The sequence below is a fragment of the Chaetodon auriga genome, chromosome 16 (genome assembly GCF_051107435.1).
Source record: "Chaetodon auriga isolate fChaAug3 chromosome 16, fChaAug3.hap1, whole genome shotgun sequence".
NCBI lineage: Eukaryota > Metazoa > Chordata > Actinopteri > Chaetodontiformes > Chaetodontidae > Chaetodon > Chaetodon auriga.
Genome location: NC_135089.1, coordinates 1,295,331 through 1,317,190, shown reverse-complemented (window position 1 = coordinate 1,317,190; position 21,860 = coordinate 1,295,331). Strand labels below are relative to the sequence as shown.

Genomic DNA, 21,860 nt, shown 5'->3' with positions numbered 1-21,860 from the left:
CAGCTACAACAGCAAATCAATAACAATCCATTGATATAATGTGTACAGTGATACGATATGTGAAATGGGTGATTATGCTTTATGAGTACTTCTACATTTGATACTTCAGTATATTCTGTATTTGAATACAGAGTATTTGTACACTGTGTATTACAGCCACCGCTGTGTCAGTCTGACAGAGTCAAGCCAAACGTGACGCTGCAGACTGTCGAGCTTCAGTTTGAACAGAACTGAACCGGAACCATGAAGGAGGGACAGGTGAGCCGGGGCTCACCTGTAAGGTGACGGCAGTCACTGAGGGTGACTCCAGGGGGTCAGCAGGTCAATCTGAGGGCTGGTCAGATGACCAAAGAAGAAGAAACAAAGCTCTGAAACACAAACCAGTTTCCAGCTTTTTGTTTGTTTGTTTTTTGAACATCATGTTATTTAAATGTTCTTTCAAAGCAGTTTGGGGAAACAGCTCAGAGACGTGGAACGTGTCCACAGGTCCAGGCGAGACGCTGCTCTTTTGGCCACAGGCCAAAAAGGTTTCATCTCCAACTCTGCTGCATTTTGAACATTCCTCATGTTTGTTCAGGCTTTTGAGTGAATCTACAGAAGTTCCCACAGGTGTCGAATAAGTGAGGAGGAGGAGGAGGAGGAGGAGGAGGAGGATTATAAGGAGCGTGAAGTGTCTGCAAAGTGTCCTGCAGACGGTGACATGGCTGATGGAGGCAAAGCAGGTGATCTGAGGTGTGGGGTGTGTCACTGGGCAGGTAACAGTGTTTGTTGTAAAGGTAGAGGGAGGTGTGTTTGAGCTGAAGGTGAAGCGAGAGAGAGACAGAGAGAGAGACAGAGAGAGAGAGAGAGAGAGAGAGAGAGCGAGGAAGGTTATTTATGCAGGTGCACGTCGATCACATGGACTCATCGTTATGGCTCTCCACAAAGTGACCTGCGTGGTGGCTCTGCTGACCCTCCTGACACAAGGTAAGAGCAGTCCTCACCTGAGACACACCTGAGCCAATCGTGTTTGAGAGCTGCATGAGAGGAAGATCGCAGAGGAGGAAGAGCAGCTGTTATACAGCAGGGAGAAGGTGTCCGAGCAGAATGAAAACGAATCTGAGAAGAGAAACAAGAAGAGAAAAGTTCAGTTGAATTCACTCAAACTTCAAACACTTACTCAGTGAATCACTGTTCGGTCGTCATTCAGACGTCGTGAATGAGGAACAGAATGAAAAAGAGAAAGAAAGAGAATCTTCAGTATTTGTTCTTCTCTAAGTTTCTGTCCTTGAAGCTGTTTTCATAATGAACATGAAGCTTTATGCCAACAGCAAACAGACACAGTATTCGTTCATTTCAAGTAGTTTTTTCCTTCTTCATTCAATAAATCCATCAAAGTCTATTAAATGACTGACTGCTCACATTCAGCTGAGCTCAATTTGACTTTTAAAAAGCTTTTAAACTGAGAGATACGAGCTTTCCTGTGTGTGTCTCAGGTTATTAGACATTTGATTTAAAGTAAAAGATTTCAGCATTTCTGACTTATTTAATCATTTTTGAGGACGTTTGGGTTATTTTATTTTATTTTTTATTGAGTTATTTTAAGGGCTTTCTGGTTTGTAGAGACTGACATTTTACACTCTAAACCTCTTTTAGACATTAATATCAAGGTTTTACTGGACATCAGTGGCTTCAGGTCAAATGAATTGAAGGATTTAAACTGGAACTTAAACCCCTGAAATGAGAAATAGATTCATTTCTTTTATTTCTGTAAGTAGAACATGTTGGAAAGTTTGGATTATTTAAAGTAAAATCAAATTACACTCAGCCTCTTGAAATTTGAAGGAGGTTTTGGACTCCTGAAGTCGTCTGCGTGTCTGTGGAGACGACCGCGGTCTGATCTGAGGGACAAAGTCCACTCATTTCATCGCTTAAAGACGCCTGAAAAATGACATTTAGACTCAGCTGACGTGCGTCCAGATAAGTCACTTTAATGATTATAACGAAGTCATGTGATCCTTCTTCCTGTCAGTCCGTCCTTGTTGTCAGATGAAGGGTCTTTAGTGCGTTTGTGTTTTTAATTGAAGCCGTTTAAAGGACTTTAGTTCCTGTTCAGGCGTCTTTGGACAGATGAGACAGATGACAGCAGCTTTAACCGCTCTGATGGATGTTTGTGGCGACCGTAGCAACACACACAGATTTCTGAAGCTATCTGTAGCCAATCAGATGTCTCCTTCCTTTTCAACCAGTCACACAAGCGTAGATTTGAGGGTGTCTTCCTGTGTGTGTTCCCAGTGTTTCCTGCCTGAACTCTGTGGGGTTACTGGAAGTGGTGAATGATTCAAATGAAAGAGTTGCATCATGGGAAATGAAACGAGAGCCACTCGTCAAACAAAATGTTGAGTTTAGTATTAAAGTTCAGACGTGTGAGTAAGAAAAAGCAGGATCGTTGTCTCAAACCTGTTTTCTGTGTCTTTCTGTCTCTCAGAGTCTCACTCACAGCTCGACGGTAAGTCTACGCTCCTTTTTACCTCCTGGTGCTTTTACTTTCTTTATATTAATATTTGCTCAGAGGACCAAACTTAAGACAGCAAGTAAACACCTCGACTGATTAGGACAGGAGAGTAGTCTTACCTTAAATACTCAGGAATGTGGGATCAGACACCTGAGAGCTTCCAGCCCCCTCCCAGGATCAGATCCTGAACTCTGTTCCTGTCAGACCGTGGTGGTCCGGGGATCAGAGTAATCCTCAGTCCGTGTTTTTCTCGCCTGCCTCTCCTCAGTGTGTGGTCGACCTGCGCTGAACTCCAGGATCGTTGGCGGGCAGGCGGCCCCTGAAGGCAGCTGGCCCTGGCAGGCCAGCCTGCACAGCTTCGGGAGACACTTCTGTGGAGGATCCCTCATTAACAGCGAGTGGGTGCTGACGGCCGCTCACTGCTTCCCAAGGTGAGTGCAGCGGCTCCCGACCTGCGGGACGGGTCCCCTCCAAGGGGTCGCAGGAAAACCTGAAGGGACTCGAGAGCATCAACGGGACTGAAACTAAGATAAATACTGTTCTGCTGCTGAAATTTAGATTCCTTTGTCAGGCTCCATACAAGCTAGCCTCCAGGTGGTCTGACAGTGTCTGCTGAAGTGCTCTTGACCGCAGCTCTGCTCCTCACGTCTGTTCCCTTCAGCACCAGCACCAGAGGCCTGGTCGTCTATCTGGGTCGCCAGAGACAGCAGGGGTCCAACCGCAACGAGCAGTCTCGGACAGTAACGCGGATCATCAATCATCCCAACTACATCTCCAGAACTAATGACAACGACATCGGCCTCCTGAAGCTCTCCTCTCCCGTGACCTTCACCAAATACGTCCTGCCCGTCTGCCTGGCAGCCCGAGGCAGCAGCTTCTACAGCGGCACTGACACCTGGGTCACCGGCTGGGGAGACATAGGATTTGGAGGTGAGTCGGAAGGCAGCTGGTTTATTTTGAGAGACGCTGTGACTGCATCCGTGCGACCACTGTGTTTTCTCAGGCAGAGACTCTTTGCTTGGTTCATGGAGGGGTGCCACAGACCCACTGATGTCGTAATTAACCTTCTGTTTTAACACATTTCTCCACTTGTCTTATTCATTAAAGTGTATTTGTGTCTCTTCAGTGTCCCCTCCTGCCCCAGAAAACCTGATGGAGGTGGAGGTGCCGGTTGTGGGGAACCGACAGTGTAACTGTGACTACGGAGTGGGAAAGATCACAGACAACATGATCTGTGCCGGGCTGCGTGCTGGAGGGAAGGACTCGTGTCAGGTGATCTTTTTACGCCTGATGGTCTCAGAGTTTCCTCCTGCACAGATTCCTCCTCCTAAAGCTTTCTCTCCTTAAAGGGGGATTCAGGCGGTCCGATGGTGAGCAAGCAGGACGGCCGCTGGATCCAGGTGGGAGTCGTGAGTTTTGGAAAAAGTTGTGCCTTGCCTAATTTCCCAGGAGTCTACGCCAGAGTGTCCCGGTTTCAGTCCTGGATCAACAGTCATATCACCCGCAACCAGCCGGGCTTCGTCACCTTCACGTCCACGGGAACGGACAGTGACCTCACCGTCACCTGTACCGGCCTGTCACCACCAACCCTCCCTCCGACAACCACGGCCAAACGTGGGTGCCCGCCGCGCTCACACTCTGTAAACACTCATTTTAACCTTAAATTTCCCCTCAGAACACTTTCATGGAGATGTTTCTCTTCGTGGTTTCATACATATGGAGTATCAGCTCGTTCCAGCTCTTCACTGAAGCTGTGTGATGTTACACTGAGGAGAACACTCAAACCAAAGGCTCCATGTTTTTATGGCTGCATCGTCCCCTCAAACTGAAACAAACATTCATCCTGACATGTTTGGTTTTTTTGGAAACAGGCTCATTTAGAATGAAGTTCTGTGGGTTTGAACATAGTTTGACTAAACAGCGTGACGTTTTAATGATCTCCAGCATCTGGTCAGAGTTTAAAAGACACGTTTTATTTTTAAATCTTTGTCTACCTTTTGTCCAGCTGTGGTCTGTGGCCGAGCCCCGATGAACTCCCGCATCGTGGGAAGCAGCTCGGTGGCGACCGCTGGTCTGTGGCCGTGGATGGCGAGCCTGCAGAAGGATGGACGCCATGTGTGTGGTGGGACTCTGGTGTCCGAGGACTTTGTGTTGAGCAATGCCAACTGCTTCTCCAGGTGAGACACCTGGAGGGACGTCATGGCGATGATGAGAATGATGTAATTATGTCTTCTTAATGTTTGAGCCTTTGCTGTAGATGTTTGAATGTGGGCGTCATGTCTCCTCACTGACTTCTCAAATGGATCTGCGCTGCAGCTGAATCCATCAGATGTAAATTCATTTCATTTGACGCCCCACAGGTCCCCCATCGCGTCTGAATGGACGGTCGTTTTGGGGCGTCTGAAGCAGAAAGGATCCAACCCTTTTGAGGTGACACTGACTGTGACAAATATCACTCTGAGCAACTTCACTGGGTCTAATGTGGCCGTGCTGCGTCTGGCAACCCGACCCACAATGTCCGACTACATCCAGGCCGTCTGCCTGGACAACGGACGAACCTTCACGGTGGGCTCGACGTGCTGGGCTGCCGGCTGGAGCTCCGGGCGAGGGGGGGGTGAGTCTATAACACACAGTTTGACACAGTGATGCTGACCCTCTGCATCAGTTCACCTGTCTAGGTGAAACATTTGGACACCTGAGTTTGATTCAGATGTTTCATCAACTTTAGAGGAAGAAGTTCTGCAGGAGTTCCAGACGTCGGTGGTGAACTGTGGGAACGCGTTAACCAGCGACACCATTTGTACAGGATCTTTTACACTGGAGCAAGTGAGTCATGAGAGCAGGATGATATTCCACGTTAGAAAAGATGAGAACAGGTGTCTGCGTCAGGTCACCTGAAGGCCTTCAACGTGTCTGTGTTACCTGTTTGCTCAGGGGGACTCTGGCGGTCCGTTGATGTGTAAGCTGGACGGCTCGTGGTTCCAGGCTGCAGTGCTATCAGACGGAAACAACGGCATCAGGACGACACGAGCAGATCCGGTGACGGTCTTCCCCAAACTGAGCCGCTACGAGAACTTCCTGTCGGAGACGGTGGGAAAGTTCTTATCTCCGACCTCCGACAGCAGCACATCTGCCTCCGACCAGACCTCCACCGCTGGGCCCACTTCTGCTCACTGCTCCACCATTTTAGTCCTCCACCTCCTCTTCTCCTCCATGTGTCTCCACCTCTTCATGTAGACACTGAATCTGTAAAAAGGGATTTACATGATGTCACAAACACAAATGAATGTAATCAACCTGGACTCTGAGAGACGGTGCAGACTTGAAGCTGCCGTCAGAGTCTATGACTTGATTCTGCTTCTGTTGGGTAAGTTTATTTTATTCCACGTGGACGTAACAATGGCATCACGCGACCACCTGATGCTGTGGATTCTGAAGTGAAGGATGTAAAAATGAAGAATTGTTTAAGATGCACTGAACAAATGTAGACAGCAGTCCATGAGATGGTGTTCATGGTCTTTGAAGCCACGTGGACCGTAAGCACACCTGCACCTGTTTGTATTTTTTTATGCAACGTTAAATGTGTGAAGTCTTTGTAATATATTTTTACTTTCTGAAGATTGTTGTATCCATTTTCAGAACAGGATTGGATTGTAGAAGTCTTACAGAAGCTTATTATAGAGCTCTAAGGATCACTGACGGTGATCAGCTGGTCCTCATCTACCTCAGAGAGCTCACGTGACTCAGCGCTGAACGCAGACTCACCGTTTGCCCTGAAAACTTTGCACTTTGGTGATTATTTGGTTAATTATCTGCTTTTAAATGAAGTGAAAGTCTGTTTCCCTTCCTGCTGTCAGTGTGTATGTGTGCTGCTGCTCGCACGTTTCTCTCTGAAAAGCAGCGCTGAGACATCGGCGTTTTGGTTAATTTCTACAAAATTAAAGACATATGCAGGAAATGTGTGTGTGTGTGTGTGTGTGCGTGCTAAGTGTGCTGCTCACAATGACAATGCTAACGTCCAGATGTTCAGCATGTGTGCCGTGTTTACCGTCTTAGTTTAGCATGTTAGCATGCTAATTAGCAGGAGCACAGAGTCCTGTAGACTCATCAGCTCTGCAGGTATCTGGACACGTTCAAATGTTGACCTGATGATGGCGCTAGATGGAAAGTCAGAGAATCACCAGTTATTACAGTTCATCCTGAGAGGGTGCGTTTGTTCTGTGCAGCTGTGAGACGGACGGAGCTCCAGAGGCCAAAGAAACCAAAGACAAATCCAACCTGAGGGATCCATTTTTACAACATTTCAATATTTAATAAACTTTCAAAAACCAGGATGTAGAAAACAACAGCACAAAGACACTTTGGTCATGTTACATTTTCTCACATCAATGATTGGTGATCATCTAGATTTTTATTTAAATCATCAAATTGAATGAAGAGAATAAAACTGACAACACAGATTAGAACAAATGTAGATTAATCAGCTGATTAAGAGTCACAAACAGACTTCCCTGTTTGAATAAAGTTATTTAAAAACTCGTGACCAGCTGTCTGAGACGATGACCGAGTCTGTTTGGAGTGAAACTACACAACTTTAAATATCTGCAGCAGATTTCTCATCATCAGTGAAACAACAGAGAGAAAAGGCAACATCAGCGTGTGTGAGAGCACGATCACATGCTGTTCAGTCAAAGTCAAAGTCTGCAGGACGTCTCTCCTGATGGACCGTCCAACCAACGCCGTCTGCACTGAAGGTCACATCAACAATGAAGACATCGAACAGGATTCGTCTCCTGTCCAAAGTGTCGAGCAGCAGGTGGAGTTCACCTTCACAGCTCTGACGGTTTAAAACCTTTCTGAGTCCATTTACTGAATACTAAGGCTGGGAGATATCTCACACACACACACACACACACACAGAGCTCATAGTAGCCTCCCTGCTGACATTTTGAGGTTAAATTGGCTCTTCTTGAAGTACACAGGCGTGAACAAAGCTGTACTTTGTGTAATGTTTGCTGTGTTATCGTCATACCAACATTTCAGAAGTTCAGAGGGAGCGTCGGTGGTGTCCAACGCTTCGATGTCTCCTGGTGTTTCATGGTCACGTTAAAGTTTTAGATAATTTTTCATCAGTGTGATGAAATATCTTGATTTGTAGGTTATTTGATTGGATAGATCAGCAGCTGTTTCATTATTTCATCCAATGAATCTTCCAGAAATGTATTACATCACAATATGTACCGATATTGAAAACGTCATGATAGAGTGTTTCATCCACATCGTCTGCTCCTCCTGAATACTCTGAACCTAAAGATGGTGAAGGCAGGACGGCGAGCTGGAAATACCTGAGCCGCGCTGACGCTGAGGAGACCCTGTTCTGATAACTCCCTTTAAATGAGACAGGAGGGCGCCATCTGATGGCAGAACAGAGAAATGTTCAGTGGTCTTTGAAGGAAGAGGATTCATGTTGACGCTCAGTGAGGACCCAAAGCCGGGACCTGCTGGAGGTTCTGGTTTCAGGTGCTGACCATGAACAGCAGCCAAGCAGTAAAAAACACATTTAATGTACTGGAGCACTGAAGTACTCGGAGTCAGTCAGCTGACGGAGGCATTCGTTCACCCTCATCCTCGACTACTTGATCCTGATCTCGAAGCAGAGGCAGTTACAGGAGTCACACTCAGGAGGCTGACAGGTGCAGGCACAGTCCCACCTGACACACTGAGGAGAAACAGGAGGAGAGTTCACTCAGATGATCATTCAAACCTTCTCTGATGAGCTGAACACTGATTCAAACACCTGGCGCAGCAGACGGAAACACGCCGTGTGCCTGAGCTGCGTGTTGGGACATGTGAGAGGCTCGAGGACAACACGGTGTTCAACATTACTGATAACAGAAACGGTTCAGCCATGTTTGACAGACGCTGACAGACCTGAACTCAGAAATCCAGCTTCTGCCAACGCCACAGTGTGAGACTGGTGTTTTTCAGAGCTGTGTGAGGTGGAACCACCGGGCTGGAGAAAAGGTCGCGTTTGTCACTGTGTACACACTGGTTTTAATCGTGAGTCTTTGCCAGTTAGTGGGACACAGACAAATGTCCTGCCCTGGTGGAACCAGAAAGTCCTGTTCTGTTCTCTTGATTTTCACAGCTGAGTGAAATGAAATGAATCGATATCTGCCTCAGAACTGCTTCTGATGTCATGCTGTGGAAACGGCTCAGCGGCGTCGGTCAAACATGATGTCAACCTGTGGTCAATGTGCTGAACTGCTCCGTTTGAACGGTACTTACAGAGGAGGAAGGGCACGAGTTGGTCCAACACGAGCGCACCGTTGGCAGAGTACAGTCACACATTTCAGCCAGTCTGAAGCACTGCTCGCACACAGAGAAGGCTGGACAGCAAACAGCACAGTCCGAAGAACAACGCTCCTTCAGGGGACACAAAACACCAATGAGCATCGCTCGCCACCAACACGTCTGCACGGCTTTTCTCGTGTGGTGACTAACAGGGAAACAGTGGAGGATGAACTCATTCCATTTATATGATCAGTTCCTCTTGACCTCTTAGTGCAAACCGGGAGAGTTTAGGATCAAACCCTTAATTCTCTTTATGAATGTTTGGATGGAGGTCAGTTCATAACTCACACAGATGATGAGCAGCAGGCGGATCATTAAAAACGCCGACTGTCTCCCCTCAAGGGAAAACCAGCTTCTTTAAATATTTTAAGAAGGAGATCTGCTCCAATTCAGGCAACCAGCGCCTCCTCAGAGGCACCGTGTGCAGAATCATCTCAGAGAGATGAAACATGTGTACAGAAATATAACACCGTGTTTGTTCCAGATCTGTTTGTTTGTTTACTTTGTGCAGATATCATTTCACGTTTTTTCATGTTCTGCTCCTTTCCATTATCACTGAGTTTGTACAAATGCATGAAGCACAAAGAAAAACACACTTTAATGCACTTTTGATCAAAAATGTACAATTCTAAATGAATTTTATATCATCTGAGGAATGATTCCACTTGATTTTTAGAAAAACAATCCAATCCGCAGTGACAGTGGAGTAATCTGACACCCTGTCCTTGTAAAGAACTGGCACAACCCGAGATGGCTTTCTGGAGCTGTGCAAGCCTAAACTCAACAGATTCGCAAGAGTCAAGAAAATGGCTTCTCAAAGTCTTCACGAGACACGGCTTGTCAGGTGAGTCACACCTGGGAGTGTCCACAACACGACTGTCCTCATTGTCCACAGTGCTGATGCTTGCGATCATGAATCAGCAGCTACAGGTTTAAGTCCAATTTCCTGTTCACTTCCCTCCACAGCAGAGCTTCTCAGCTGAGCGAGATCCAGTAAACAACACATTTTATTAATTAATTTAACTGAACACATTTTCTAAACTGCCTCCCTGCTGTTCAGCTAACGGTGACCGGACCAGCAGCACTGACCTTCAGGCAGGATCGGACCCACAGCCCAACGCCCAGGACGACCATGTAGAGGCTCAGAGTGATGATCAGCACTGCTGGCAGAGGGATGGCAAGACCCCAAACAGGCAACACCTGAAGAGAAGGAGCAGCGAGATGTGAGAGGACATCGAACAGACGACAGCTGAGTCCATCTTTCATGAGCGTGTCCAGGTAAAAGCGCTCTCGCTCACCTGCATTGTCTCCTTCTGAGAAGACGCCTTCAGCCGCCACAAAGCTCACATCATCTCTGAGAAAACAATGGAGCAGAAAACAAAATGGAATTATTTCAACTTCCCAAACAGCCTGCTCATTTTCTTCTTCTGGGAATTTTTGGAAATGTCGATGCGACACTGAAATAGTTTGATTGTTTTCTGTCTGATCAAATTATTTCCATGTTCCACGGTTTGGTTTCTGAAATGTGAATATTTTCTGTCTCTTCACTCCTCTGAGGAAACTGAACATCTTTGGGCTGAGCATAAAACAAGACGTGAAGATCATCATCTTCAGATCAGCGGAGCCTTCGGGAGGAGCTGACTGACGTTTGCAGACATTATAGAAACAGATAATCGATTGAGAAAATAATCGGCAGATTAATCAACACAATGAACATAACCTTTAGTTTCAGCCCTAAAAGAAACATTTACTCAAGTACTGTCCTGAAGTACAACCCTGAGGTACTTGTATCTCCATTTTGTACTCATACATTGTACTTTCTACCTTCTTTAAAAGCTTTTGTTACTATTTTCATTCAAATATCATCAGTTCAGATTAGCTCTGTCTCCACCAGTAACAACACTGAGATGCTGATTAACATTAATGTGTCATTCATAATGATCAAATATTATGTATTATGTGATAATCTGACACACACACACACACACACACACACAGGAATAACAGGAATAAAGAATGGCGTCAGGTACTCAAATGTACGATAAGCACTGAAATAATCAGTTAACTTTACGAGCCAACAGCTTCCAACCAGGGCGAGAAAATAAAAGGTTAATATTTGAGAAATGTGGAAATAACAGAATGTAAAGTAAAACTGATCTCCAAATTAAACTTAGCTGACTAGATAAAAGTATACACGTAGCTGTGAACTATTAGCCATAAAAAGTACTCAGGTATCAGTACTTGTAGTGAGGAATGGTACCTGCAGGAGTATTAAATGCTGATGAAAGCTTAATAGTAAAGAAAAAGACATACGCTACAGTGATAAATCCAGTTTTGTTAAATGGAACAAAGAATTACGTTACAAGGGGGCAGATCTGGCTTAATGTTGGCTAACGTTAGCTAACGCTGCTAACGCTGCTAACAGCTCACCGTCCCGCGCGGCGCTCCTGAACCTTCACTCATTCTTGTGTTTTATACTGAAGCTGGTTTCTCTGAGCTAAAGTCACATCCCCCTGTTCTATTATTAATTGGAGAAAAAAAGCAGATTCTGCCGCCTGCAGCTGAAAACAAACGTGATGAGCTATGGCGGCGGTTACGTTGCCATGGAGTTCCACGGGTCCCGAGAAGGGACAAAAAACATGTACGGCAGAGAGGAAGGCGAACAATCCATGACTACCGTGACACATGATTAAGGAAAGCCATCATGTGGAAATAAATTAGGGATTGAACGTATTTAAAACCTTACTTGTTTTTTGAGTTTTAGATTTTACAGAACTTCCGAAATTATCAAATATCTAGAAAAGTGTCCTCGTGTAGTGTGTAAACGTACATTACAACCACCACGATGCTGTGTGTAAAATGTAAATGATGGTAACACCTGAGCTTAAACCTGCACTATGTCTCTCCAAGTGGTTAAAAAACATAGTTGCTCAGTAATATTTCATCATTGCTAAGATAATCAAAATGGTGCTCGAGTAAATGTGCTTGGTCATCAGATCCACACCTGTGTACGATTTGCTTAGATGCTAATTGCACCCAGTGAGTCATTAGTGTAAAACACTGCTAAGGGCTCCTGCACTCTGAACACAAACACACAAAAAACAGGACGTGCTTATCAACTACAGAAAGTTTATTGAACCAAATGTGGATTTTGCAAAACAGGCTTGCTCTCCATCACCTTTAGTCACAGGAGCACAGTACGACCTGGCCATGGCTTTGATCTTAACTGTATTACTTCTGCATCACTTCATCTCAATGCATGTTCATAAATTATTGCATTATAGTACTGCAAATAAAAGAACCAAGTGTCCATAACCACAGGCCACGTAACAGGCCTCACTTTGACCAAAGTAAGACCACCACTGAACGCCCATTTCATTTTAATACTTGAATTGGCAGGAAAAAAAAGGTTTAAAAAAAAAAAAGTGCCATTAAATAAGAGAAATAAAAAACAATTTTGCTGGACTGGACGGGATGGTGGAGAAGGTCAGTACTTTACACCCTCACTGCTCTGTAACCTTAGAGCAGGCAGCTGGGCGTGTAAACAATGTGGGAAGCTGAAACAGACCAAAGGGAGGGAAGTCATTTTAACCAGCCCACTACAGAAAATCATTTCTGTAGCAAATACCTTCACAGAAATCCCCATTTCCGTCCTCCCACCTTCAGCCTTTGTTCTTCTAAAATTACCCACTTCAACCACAAACAGTTATAAAGTCTATGACTTTCCCGTACACACCCAGCCCCTACCCCATTCCCCATGACACCACTCCACTCCAACATATGGACACTCATCGTTTTATTTAAACACCTTCAAGTACAAAACAAAAGTTACACGAAACGTGCCTTTGGGTGCCGTCTTACTGTGGCACAAGAACCTAAAAAGAAAAAATTAAAAAAAGGAAATAAACGAGGGGGAAAGGAAGGAGGAAGTGTGTGAGAGGGTCATCACCACTCATCCCTGATGTTGTGTGGAGCTGCAGTGGTGCGTCTTTGTGAGAGCGAGCCTGCCCCCCGGTGTTGTAGGGAGGCGATGGTGTTACAAAGTCCCATGTTTGTCAGAGGTAATTCACGTGTTAGCTAGTAGGAGCTGGTGGGGCTGCAAGGGGGGAAAGGAAGAGCAACAGCAGCACATAGGAGGGAAGGAGGGGGGTGGGTCAGGGGGTGAGGGGGGAGTTTAATGGTCTTCAAGGAAAGAAGGGGGGAGAGGGTTGCTAGCAGCTTCTAGAAGCCGTGGACTTTGAGCTGCTCCTCCTTGGCCAGGTCAACCTGCAAAGAACAAACAAGAGATTAATTAATGAAAATAACTTGACCTCCAGCTGGTACTTCAACCTTGAGGTCAGTGCCACCCCTCACAAAAACAGGCAACCCTGTCAAGTCAGACATTCCAACCTAGTGTAGAAAGACATTTTCATCACACCTACCTCCATGATGAAGTGGCAGATATTCTTACGCTGGTCTCCCTGAAGCTGGATCACTTCACCATACTCTGGGTGCTCAATCACTGTCCCATTGCAAGCAAATTTCTGTTAGGGGCAAAAGGAGCATAACAATGGTCAGTGTAAGCTGGACCAGAAAGCAAGGACACACCATTCCACACTGGCCAAAAGATGGCAGCATGCTGTCAACAGCACCACTTACAAAGACTGGCAGTGCATATTCTTGACTTAACATGTAGTACCTTCTTGAAGGCTTTGACTAGCTTCTTCTTGTCATAGTCGGCAGCAATGCCCTGGACAGTGGTGAGGGTCTTCCTGCCGTTCCGCTGTTGGATTCTTATGTGGATGTAGTCGTCTGTCCCGGCTGGGAGGCGGTCATCACCCTTAGTTGCATCAGCAAAGGGGTCTGGAGAAGGAAGTGACAGAAGACAATAGCATAGTAAGAACCATGAAAACAAGAACACATAAATTGAAGAAAAGATCGAGGTCAAGAACTGAAATGGAACGTACACAGATCACCCATCTATCAGATTTTGCCGTTTACGCAATTGTGTGTCCCATTTTAACCATGCTCCTCCTTTTCTACAGACTACGCTGCCAAATCAGCTCTACATCTTCCCTGTGTTGTCATCTGGCAGATCTCTTTGGACGGGTCATGTTTCAGACGAACTGCGCAGACGTACATGCTAAATTTACAGCTTAACAGCTTAGGGGCAGCGTTAGCCACCGCTAAGCGGTAACGTTAGCCTTCAGGCACAAACAAAAAAAAAAATCACGGCCGTCATGACACGACGACTTCCATCTGTGTGTACCAAAGCCCACAGTTTAGCAAAACTAAAAAAAATATGTGTTTTTCTAGCAGCAATATGACTTCCTTCGCAACGAAAACACATCTGAAGAATAAGCTAGCAGGTTGGAAGCAATGTTTGGGCCTAATGGCGGCCGTTTCACGGTTAGCGAAGGCCCGCTAGTCGACCAAAATCAAAGTCCATGATGTCAAATATATACACTAAAAAGTTAATTCCGAGTTACACGCATACGTCAAATTGACTACATTAGCTGACATGTACAGTGATGAATAGTCAAATGGAATAAAACGTCGAAGTAGAAGCTTATTAGCCTCTCTACCAGTCGCCCTTCCCCCACCTTGTCGAACGTTTCAGCTTGATAGAAAAATTACTTACCAAAAGTTTGGAGGTTCTGGATACCGGACATACGATAAGATTTGCTTTCCTTTCGTATGATAACTTGGTTAGCGAGCGGTTTGTCGGCTAACTTTGACTTTTTTGTCGTTTTTAGAATTCGCCTTTTCACGGGGAGGACGCTTGGCCTGCTGCGACGGCTCTCACAAAATGGAGTTCACCAAGCTCGGGGAACAGAAAAACAAGGCTTTATAGCCCCGCCCCGAAAACGTCAGCACGTCGCCAACGTATGAATGGAACGTCGTCAGCAGCCACGCCCGATTGTTTCTCGATTTCTGGAAAGCTGACGTCATAATTTAGTCATCATTGCAACTGGAATTTTACCAACCCATTCTAATCGACTTTTTCGAAATGTTTTATATCAAAAATGGCTTCAGAACAATGAGTCCGTCTGAAATTCAACAAAATTTCGTCGTGGAAGTCACTGTGATCATGTGCTTTTCTCTTAATTTTAACAAAATGCTGCACATGATACCAGTGGTGGACAGTAACTGAGTACATTTTTTCAGATATCATATATTTTTTGGATCCCTTTCCACAAGAGTGAGCCAGTCCTCGTCCTCTTTACTTTGATTTTGTATTTCTATCCAGCAGAATTTTGATCAATCAGACTGGCTGTTTCATGTGAATGAGGGGAGATGTTGGGATCTCTGTCCTTTCAGTCCTTCAACTTCTTAGGCAACCGATTATTTGTGTGGTTAAATGAACGGAATGAGAAACAGTTTAGAGTATAATAATGAAATGAAAATGAAACCATTTGACATCTAATCATCAACACTGGCAGGGCAAGACAAATATGTCCAGAAAACCTTTTCAGCCTTGAGGGTATATTGAAAATATTATATTATGTATTTATGTTATAAAGTGCTACTAGTTAAAATTTGGCTTTGATATAAGTTAGCTGACTTTCAGTGAAAAAATACCTTTAAAATGTAATCCCCATTTTACAAAAGCATCCAAAGTGAAGTTCTGGTTTGGTGAGTGGGCAGACTTCTCTATGTAGGACAGGTCAGAGGAAAAGATTTGAAGTACTTCTGGGAATCCGGTCTGACTTTTTATAATATACTGTAGCAATGAGAGGACAGGCTGGTGTTTGTTAGCTAGCTTGCGCACTAGTTAACGCAAAGACTAATGGGAGTAGTTATGTACAGAGTTCAAGGGACTGACACTGTTGTTCATGTGTTGTAAATGTTGTTTGTTTTCTGGTTACTGTTGTCATGCTATGTGTTGGAGAGTGCCATGGTGGTCAGGGTTAGGGTTAGGGTTAGCACCATGGCTGACTGGCATGTAGAGTGAAGGCTTCAGTAAGTGTTCGTGTTTACTGTGTGTATTAAATGTTGAGAAACTGCATTCTCCTGGAGTTGTGTGGTGTATGGGGCACAGGATTTACCATTAGACTGAGATCTCTGTCTCGTGAGGCCTTGTTCCACATGGCTTATCACAATACAGTTGTGGGTTTTGGTTATCAGCACACAGAAAAATGTGTTGAATGAGTGCTTGTATGGATGTCCAGTATTCATCTGATCTGTCAGGCCCGGCAGTGGGTATCAGGTTGTGTCCTAAAATCTACTGAGCCCTCTGACTGGCGGTGTTGTTCTCTAGCCCTAACGTACCTTCCCGCTGCCTTTAAATCCTACTTTCACCAAAGCAAAGAGCAGACACTCTGCAGCTTAACCTGGTGCTAGAGCCACACTGAATCTGCTTAGGATAAATTACATTAACTGGCTCCACTGACATGACAGGCAGTTTAATGGCCTGCACAGGTGTCCAACCACCATCCCTGCCCAGCACTGTTCATTAATAATGTCCTTTGACTTGTCCTACCAAAGCAAAGCATGTGGTTTCAACATGAAGTTGTGTCTGAGTGTAGGCAAGCAGGTAAGTGGGCAGCAGAACCACCCACACACTCAACAGAACACTCAGTAGCAAGTTCTACTCACCTCTGACTACATCGGCATCTAATAGCATGCTAACTAACAGCCAGCTAAGTTCTACCCACTTGTGGCTACAACACCAGCTAACAGCATTCTAGCTAACAACAGCTAAGTTTTACTCACTTCTGACTACATCAACAGCTAACAGCATGCTAACAACCAGACAGCAATTGCTTCTCAATACACTAAGCAACAAGCCTAACAATACCTTACCTCACCATAGCAAGCAACAAAGGTTACACTCCTGCATGCTACATCTGCAGCTACCATGCTTGCTTACAACAAGCAGATAAGAACATACCTAGTTAACTAGCACGCAACACACAGTAGGATGTTGCTTATGTTGTTGAACTTGTGATGCGTTTGTGTTTCAGTGTAAGATCTGGGACAGTTAACATCAATAATGGCCTTGTTGGGATGTTTCAACAGAACATCTGCAGTCCAGAGACCCAGAGCTCCAGACTGTGATGATGAGGAAGAGTCAGACTGAAGCTGGTTAGTCTGCAACAGCAAACAGCATCCTGAGCAGAACGGCGTTTCAGTGTCTGACACGTTTGTCCTCAGTGCCACAAGACAGCCAGGTGGAAAAGGACACCTGAATGATCTGAACGTGGCTGTTGCTGATACTCCCGCACTGTTTGGAGGTATATCTCAATGTCTGTTACTCTTTGTATTTTGTGTACTTCTGTGCAAGTGCAGTGTTTATAATTGTGGGAAATAAGCATGAGTTCGTGAGATGCTTCACTAATAACCAAAATGTCAATCTGCTGGTGGCGTGAGGTCAGAAGTCACAGTATCAGTTGAGCCAGTCCATCCAGTAGATGTCGATTTTTCACCAAGTGAAAACTTGGATGTGCTGGTGGAGTCAGAGGACTAAACTCATCAGAATTTATCCTCACAGAAGCTTGAATATCTCTTGCAAGATTCGTGAAAACCCATCCAATAGTGGCTTAATTTAATTTTGAAGCATTTCGTTGTCATGCACAGCTTTCAGTTGTACTACGGCAGCTGTCCTTTCGCTCTATTTTAGCTACTGCATGCATATAAATGTACACACACAAAAAAAGAGGAGGCCATCATAGAGAAAACACCAAAATTTTTAATGAAAGTCATATTTGTCATTGATGACCATGTGGGAAAAAAAAATTGACTGTACAAAGGGTGAAGCTGTAGCAACTGCACCACTGGAGGTCACAGGAGCATTCTGGAGAATACTGGATACATCCAAGCACTCAGCAGAGCAACACGCCACCTTAACAGCTAACCAGCAATACTCAACTGCTACACAACTGCGCCTAGTGCACAAAAAAACAAACAAAAACAACAAAAAAAACACACAAGCAGGATTAGGATCAGAAATTAAAAAGAAAAAAGACACTTCAGCCCTGTGAAATCAAACCAATGATTTAAGGAGATGAGCTTATACCTTAAAATCCATTAAGACCTTTGACTGACCTGAAACATTCTTTTAGATTTTCAGTTTTAATCATTTCTCTGTATGTTCCATAAGAAACCACATTTAACATTCAATCACTGCAGTTAGGATGATCTGCTGCCCCGTTGACAGCTGTGGAATTTAAAGAAGACGAGGAGGAGGAGGAGGAGGAGGAGGAGGCAGGTGACTGAGCTTTAGAGCGACTCGTTTCATGAAATGGCTGCATTAACTGCTGTGGATTATTTCACTGCAGATGCTTTTCGTCTCATTCTGAACAAGAAACAGAGTAGAAAACAGCGTCATTGGATGCAGACCTGAGGTGTCCACTTGTCCTGTGACACCACGGCCTGCACCACAAAGCCAGATGCACGTGTTGGCCAGATCACTGTGGTTTACGTGAGAAAGTTCTACATTTAAAAAGAAAACACCAAAATTACCATAAAAAGAGACGCACTAACAAGACGTCTACGACTGCAGGGGTCAGGGATCACCCACCATCCTTTGATTAGTGGGCGCCCACCCCGCCTCCTGAGCCACAGCCGCCCTCGATGGACTGATAAACATTACAAATCACAGCTCTAGAAATGTTAGAATCATCTCTTCACTTTCTGAAATGATCACATCAAAAAGCAGTCGGCCTCTGTAAACACACTCCTCACTGGATTGAAGTGGTCATCAAATTTCTGCCACCAGTAATAAAGAAATGAAGGATGGTTGAGGCTTAGCAAAGCCGGGGAAGCCAAAGAAGCTGAACCATGTACTCGCTTCTTGATATACTGCGACGTAAGGAAACCAGCAGTACAAAATTAAGCATGAGCGTACTTGTATATTATCTTGTGTTCTCATTACAAAAGCAAGTCAGAACAGAAATTCATCTCCACAGCAAACTCAGTTATCAGCCTTAGAAACATGTCATGAAGAAATAAAATCACAGCACATCAATGAAATGAAAAAGCCCTTTTGTGGCCAAATGGATAAAAGAAACCAAATCATGGAAGACACAATAATAACCTTTTACAGCAGGACACTGTTGTTCTGGTGGGATCCAGTCCTGGACTTTAAGTTCTGAAGTCACCTGAAAAATATCAGAACAGGAACAGTTAGGAACATGTTTCACTTGACGCGCAACAAAAGGTCCTCTGACGATCTGAACCAGTGATACTGTGTTTCACAGTCAGCACCTTAAACACCTGTGCAGGTTTTTACCCTCACGTTTAACCTGCCGACTGTTTGATCATCGTTTGATCGAAACGTTCTTTGGAACCAACTTCTCAAACATGACGACACCTTTTTCTTTTTTCATGCCGTCAGCTGAACACCTCTGAATTTCGGACTGTTGGTTGGACAAATCAATATATTTAAAGACATTTTGAGCTCTGGGAACTTGTGATGATTCATTTTCAGATATTAAAAAGATTCAATTGAAAAAACGATCGGCAGGTTAATCGATCATGATAACTATCGTTAGTCGGAGCCCTTTTCACGAGCCCAGGTTTCACTACAAGATCTGAATCAAGAAAATGATTTAAGTGAGCTCTGTAGTTGGACTAATCAGTGATCCTCAGGCTGCAGGTTCGATGATTGAAAAGATACCTACTGGGCCAGACCGCAGTAAGCAAGCCAAAATGATAGAACTGCTTTGTGAGGCTGGTGTGTTTTCAGGATCTCCTGCTGACATGTTGTACATCAAGAAACAGCATTCGTTCAGTTTTTGAGTTGGAGATGCTTAAAGCAGAGCGTGGCAGCGATTACAGCCGTCTTCTCCCACAGCGGTCTACCTGAACACACCATCACCAACATTTTCAGTGGAAATCTGTCATGTTGAAAATGTGGTAGATATTAGTCAGACATGGAAGTGAACAAACAAAGCGGGACTGACGTGGGGGAGGGGAGGTGGACAAACCTCAGTGTCTCTCAAGCAGCAGCACCTGGATGGGGACGTGACCTGGAGGACAGTTTCATGCCCAGTGGTGGACAGAGGGACGTACCTCAACACCAAACCCCAACACTGACTGCCTCAGAAACCCTGACCAGCAGCAGGCGGCCTGTGGGCAGCTCACCACACACCTTCTAACTGCTCATACTGCCTCAGCTCAGCTCAAACGCCGCGTTAGCAAACAGGACGCCGCAGCTTGAGAAGGAGAGAATTCCACATGTGGTTTACTGTCAGAACACTTTGCTTAGTATTGAGTGATATAATGAGTTTGTACACTGGGTATAACAGAAAATGTGACTGAGCTGCAGATCGAGTTTGCAGGGAAAAGGATCCATGATGCATCGTTAACATGCTGAACTTACTGGCTACAGACAGATTTTAACTGGACTCCCACCCTGGTACTGACAACTTTAACAAAGACACTGGAAACAGGATTTTACTTTAAACAAACATCTTTCAAAACTCACCGTTGCTGATGTGCTGGGCTCTACGGGGATTCACCTCCATTTTCTGCTGCCGACCTGGGCTGACTTTTGGATCTCGACCTGGACCCTCTTTTGGAGGAAGGGGTACGGCTTCTGGACCTGGACTTGGACTTGGACTTGGACTTAGACTTAGACTTGGAGCGGGACCTGGATCTAGACCTGGAACGAGATTGGGACTTGGCCTTGGTCTTCTTGTCCCTGGGAGAGTGGGACTTGGATCGGGAGTAGGACCGGGACCTGGATTTGCTGTAGCGGGATCGGCTTCGGGAGCGAGAGCGGCTCCTGCTGCGGGATCTGCTGCGTCTCCTGTGTCTCGGGCTGGGGGAATAACTGGGAACATTCAGAGTAAAGTTACCATCAACAGCTAGGACTGAACTGAGGAAATCACGACCTGCGCTGATACCGAAGATGATGATGTCACATAAAAAGATTATTATTGACAGAGAAAACCGTTAAAGTTGCAGTCTCACACTAACATTACTCACGCTGTTAACTCTTGGGTAAAATTATCTCCATCAGCTTTGTTTGCTGTTTCTGATCTGTACCGAATCTAGCCACTTTGTTTAATGGGGAAGGAGTATTGATTAACTAACCAAGAAAAGGTAAACTCTTCAACGGAGTCTGGCAACAGACCGTCCATTTCACTAAAGGGGGCTATCTAACTAGCAGGTAAGTGCTCATTCTTACCTTCTGCTTCGGCGTCCATGACCGCTGTACCTCCTGGTCGGCCCTCCTCGCCGCCCTCCCCCTCCCCCTCCTCCTCCTCCTCCATAGTGGGAATCGGGGGGTCTGCCGTACCGGGCCATCTGGACTCGCAACTCGCGTCCATCCAGCAGCGCGCCGTCCATGGCGTCCATCGCATCCTCGGCGTCCCGTTTGTCGTGGAAGCGCACAAACGCGAAACCGCGACTTTCTTTCGTGTAGCGGTCTCGGGGAATGTAGACGTCCCCGACTCGACCATACTTCTCGAATACACGTCTGAGGGTTTCTGGCGATGTTCGGTACGTTAAGTTGTCCACTTTGAGGGAAGTCATGCCGTCGACGTCTGGCGGAGCCCTACCGTAACTCATGGTGATTAGCTTCTGAGGCCTGGTAGCCTTCCGCAGAACAGTTTAAATCTCGGCTACGACACAGCCTTCTTGTGAGTAAAAGTCCACCCACGCGGACACGAGGGTGCAATTTAAACGGAATCGCCGTGCCTGCGAGGTTTTCTGAACTGGACAGTCGCAAAATAAGCAACTTCTTTCAGCACAACTATGAGCACACAGTCCTCCTCGAGGAGAGTCGATCTCCGCAGATACTCCAAGTTGTCTACAACCGCCCAAAACCAGCGAGGTGAACTTCTTCTACTCTAGAAATTAGGCGCTCCTCGGTATTATATTCGCTGCGTTAGCGCCCCCTGGAGGGATTACTTTAATTTTATTTTAAAGACATAAAAGCACTAAACATGTCAATAACCAAACGAAGCAAAGCAATTATGTTTGCCATTTTAGTGCCTGTTTATTACACGGCAGCGTAAATTTTAAAGCTTGTAACAAGGCGAAGCATTATTGTGGACCGGAAGTACTTATACTTGTAGCACTA

At 45.3% G+C, this 21,860-nt stretch overlaps 4 protein-coding genes across 7 annotated transcripts; 1 reads left to right on the top strand and 3 right to left on the bottom strand.

Annotated features, from left to right (window-relative positions):
* Positions 1–340: 340 nt before the first annotated feature.
* Positions 341–6,443, top strand: LOC143333448 (polyserase-2). The gene is made up of 10 exons (XM_076751486.1): positions 341–966; positions 2,468–2,488; positions 2,763–2,925; positions 3,156–3,424; positions 3,621–3,766; positions 3,844–4,108; positions 4,500–4,671; positions 4,855–5,108; positions 5,223–5,320; positions 5,429–6,443. The coding sequence occupies exons 1-10, from the start codon at positions 912–914 to the stop codon at positions 5,729–5,731; spliced, it is 1,746 nt and encodes a 581-aa protein (XP_076607601.1). The 5' UTR covers positions 341–911; the 3' UTR covers positions 5,732–6,443.
* Positions 6,444–6,775: 332 nt separating this feature from the next.
* On the bottom strand, positions 6,776–11,468 carry LOC143334180 (uncharacterized). 2 transcript variants are annotated; one of them, XM_076752816.1, is made up of 5 exons: positions 11,162–11,461; positions 10,147–10,202; positions 9,938–10,048; positions 8,783–8,920; positions 6,776–8,213 (listed from the first exon to the last, which is right to left on the bottom strand). In XM_076752816.1, exons 2-5 carry the CDS (start codon positions 10,150–10,152, stop codon positions 8,127–8,129), a joined length of 342 nt encoding a protein of 113 aa, XP_076608931.1. In that variant the 5' UTR covers positions 10,153–10,202; positions 11,162–11,461; the 3' UTR covers positions 6,776–8,126. The 2 variants fall into 2 exon arrangements, with proteins under 2 accessions (XP_076608931.1, XP_076608930.1); XM_076752815.1 differs by having other exon boundaries at positions 6,782–8,213; positions 11,279–11,468.
* A 489-nt stretch (positions 11,469–11,957) lies between these two features.
* On the bottom strand, positions 11,958–14,669 carry eif1 (eukaryotic translation initiation factor 1). Its single transcript, XM_076753027.1, has 4 exons — positions 14,469–14,669; positions 13,527–13,690; positions 13,270–13,371; positions 11,958–13,114 (listed from the first exon to the last, which is right to left on the bottom strand). Exons 1-4 carry the CDS (start codon positions 14,497–14,499, stop codon positions 13,070–13,072), a joined length of 342 nt encoding a protein of 113 aa, XP_076609142.1. The 5' UTR covers positions 14,500–14,669; the 3' UTR covers positions 11,958–13,069.
* A 2,830-nt stretch (positions 14,670–17,499) lies between these two features.
* On the bottom strand, positions 17,500–21,628 carry srsf2b (serine and arginine rich splicing factor 2b). Of its 3 annotated transcripts, XR_013078312.1 has the most exons (4): positions 20,964–21,628; positions 20,259–20,606; positions 18,867–18,930; positions 17,500–17,715 (listed from the first exon to the last, which is right to left on the bottom strand). XR_013078312.1 is itself a non-coding variant. In XM_076752148.1 (3 exons), the coding sequence occupies exons 1-2, from the start codon at positions 21,344–21,346 to the stop codon at positions 20,279–20,281; spliced, it is 711 nt and encodes a 236-aa protein (XP_076608263.1). In that variant the 5' UTR covers positions 21,347–21,613; the 3' UTR covers positions 17,500–18,930; positions 20,259–20,278. The 3 variants fall into 3 exon arrangements, 2 of the variants coding, with proteins under 2 accessions (XP_076608263.1, XP_076608264.1); XM_076752148.1 differs by having other exon boundaries at positions 17,500–18,930; positions 20,964–21,613; XM_076752149.1 differs by having other exon boundaries at positions 17,500–20,606.
* Positions 21,629–21,860: the final 232 nt, after the last annotated feature.

Coding starts and splice junctions, on each gene's coding strand:
- LOC143333448 (XM_076751486.1), top strand. CDS start 912: ATGGCTCTCCACAAAGTGACCTGCGTGGTGGCTCTGCTGACCCTCCTG. Junction 967..2,467: donor GCTGACCCTCCTGACACAAG/GTAAGAGCAGTC, acceptor TCTGTCTCTCAG/AGTCTCACTCACAGCTCGAC. Junction 4,109..4,499: donor TCCGACAACCACGGCCAAAC/GTGGGTGCCCGC, acceptor CCTTTTGTCCAG/CTGTGGTCTGTGGCCGAGCC.
- LOC143334180 (XM_076752815.1), bottom strand. Junction 8,921..9,937: donor GGGTCCGATCCTGCCTGAAG/GTCAGTGCTGCT, acceptor TGTCCCCTGAAG/GAGCGTTGTTCTTCGGACTG. Junction 8,214..8,782: donor ACTCGTGCCCTTCCTCCTCT/GTAAGTACCGTT, acceptor GTTTCTCCTCAG/TGTGTCAGGTGGGACTGTGC.
- eif1 (XM_076753027.1), bottom strand. CDS start 14,499: ATGTCCGGTATCCAGAACCTCCAAACTTTTG. Junction 13,372..13,526: donor TAGTCAAAGCCTTCAAGAAG/GTACTACATGTT, acceptor TGCCCCTAACAG/AAATTTGCTTGCAATGGGAC. Junction 13,115..13,269: donor TCTGCCACTTCATCATGGAG/GTAGGTGTGATG, acceptor TGTTCTTTGCAG/GTTGACCTGGCCAAGGAGGA.
- srsf2b (XM_076752149.1), bottom strand. CDS start 21,346: ATGAGTTACGGTAGGGCTCCGCCAGACGTCGACGGCATGACTTCCCTC. Junction 20,607..20,963: donor CATGGACGCCGAAGCAGAAG/GTAAGAATGAGC, acceptor GAATGTTCCCAG/TTATTCCCCCAGCCCGAGAC.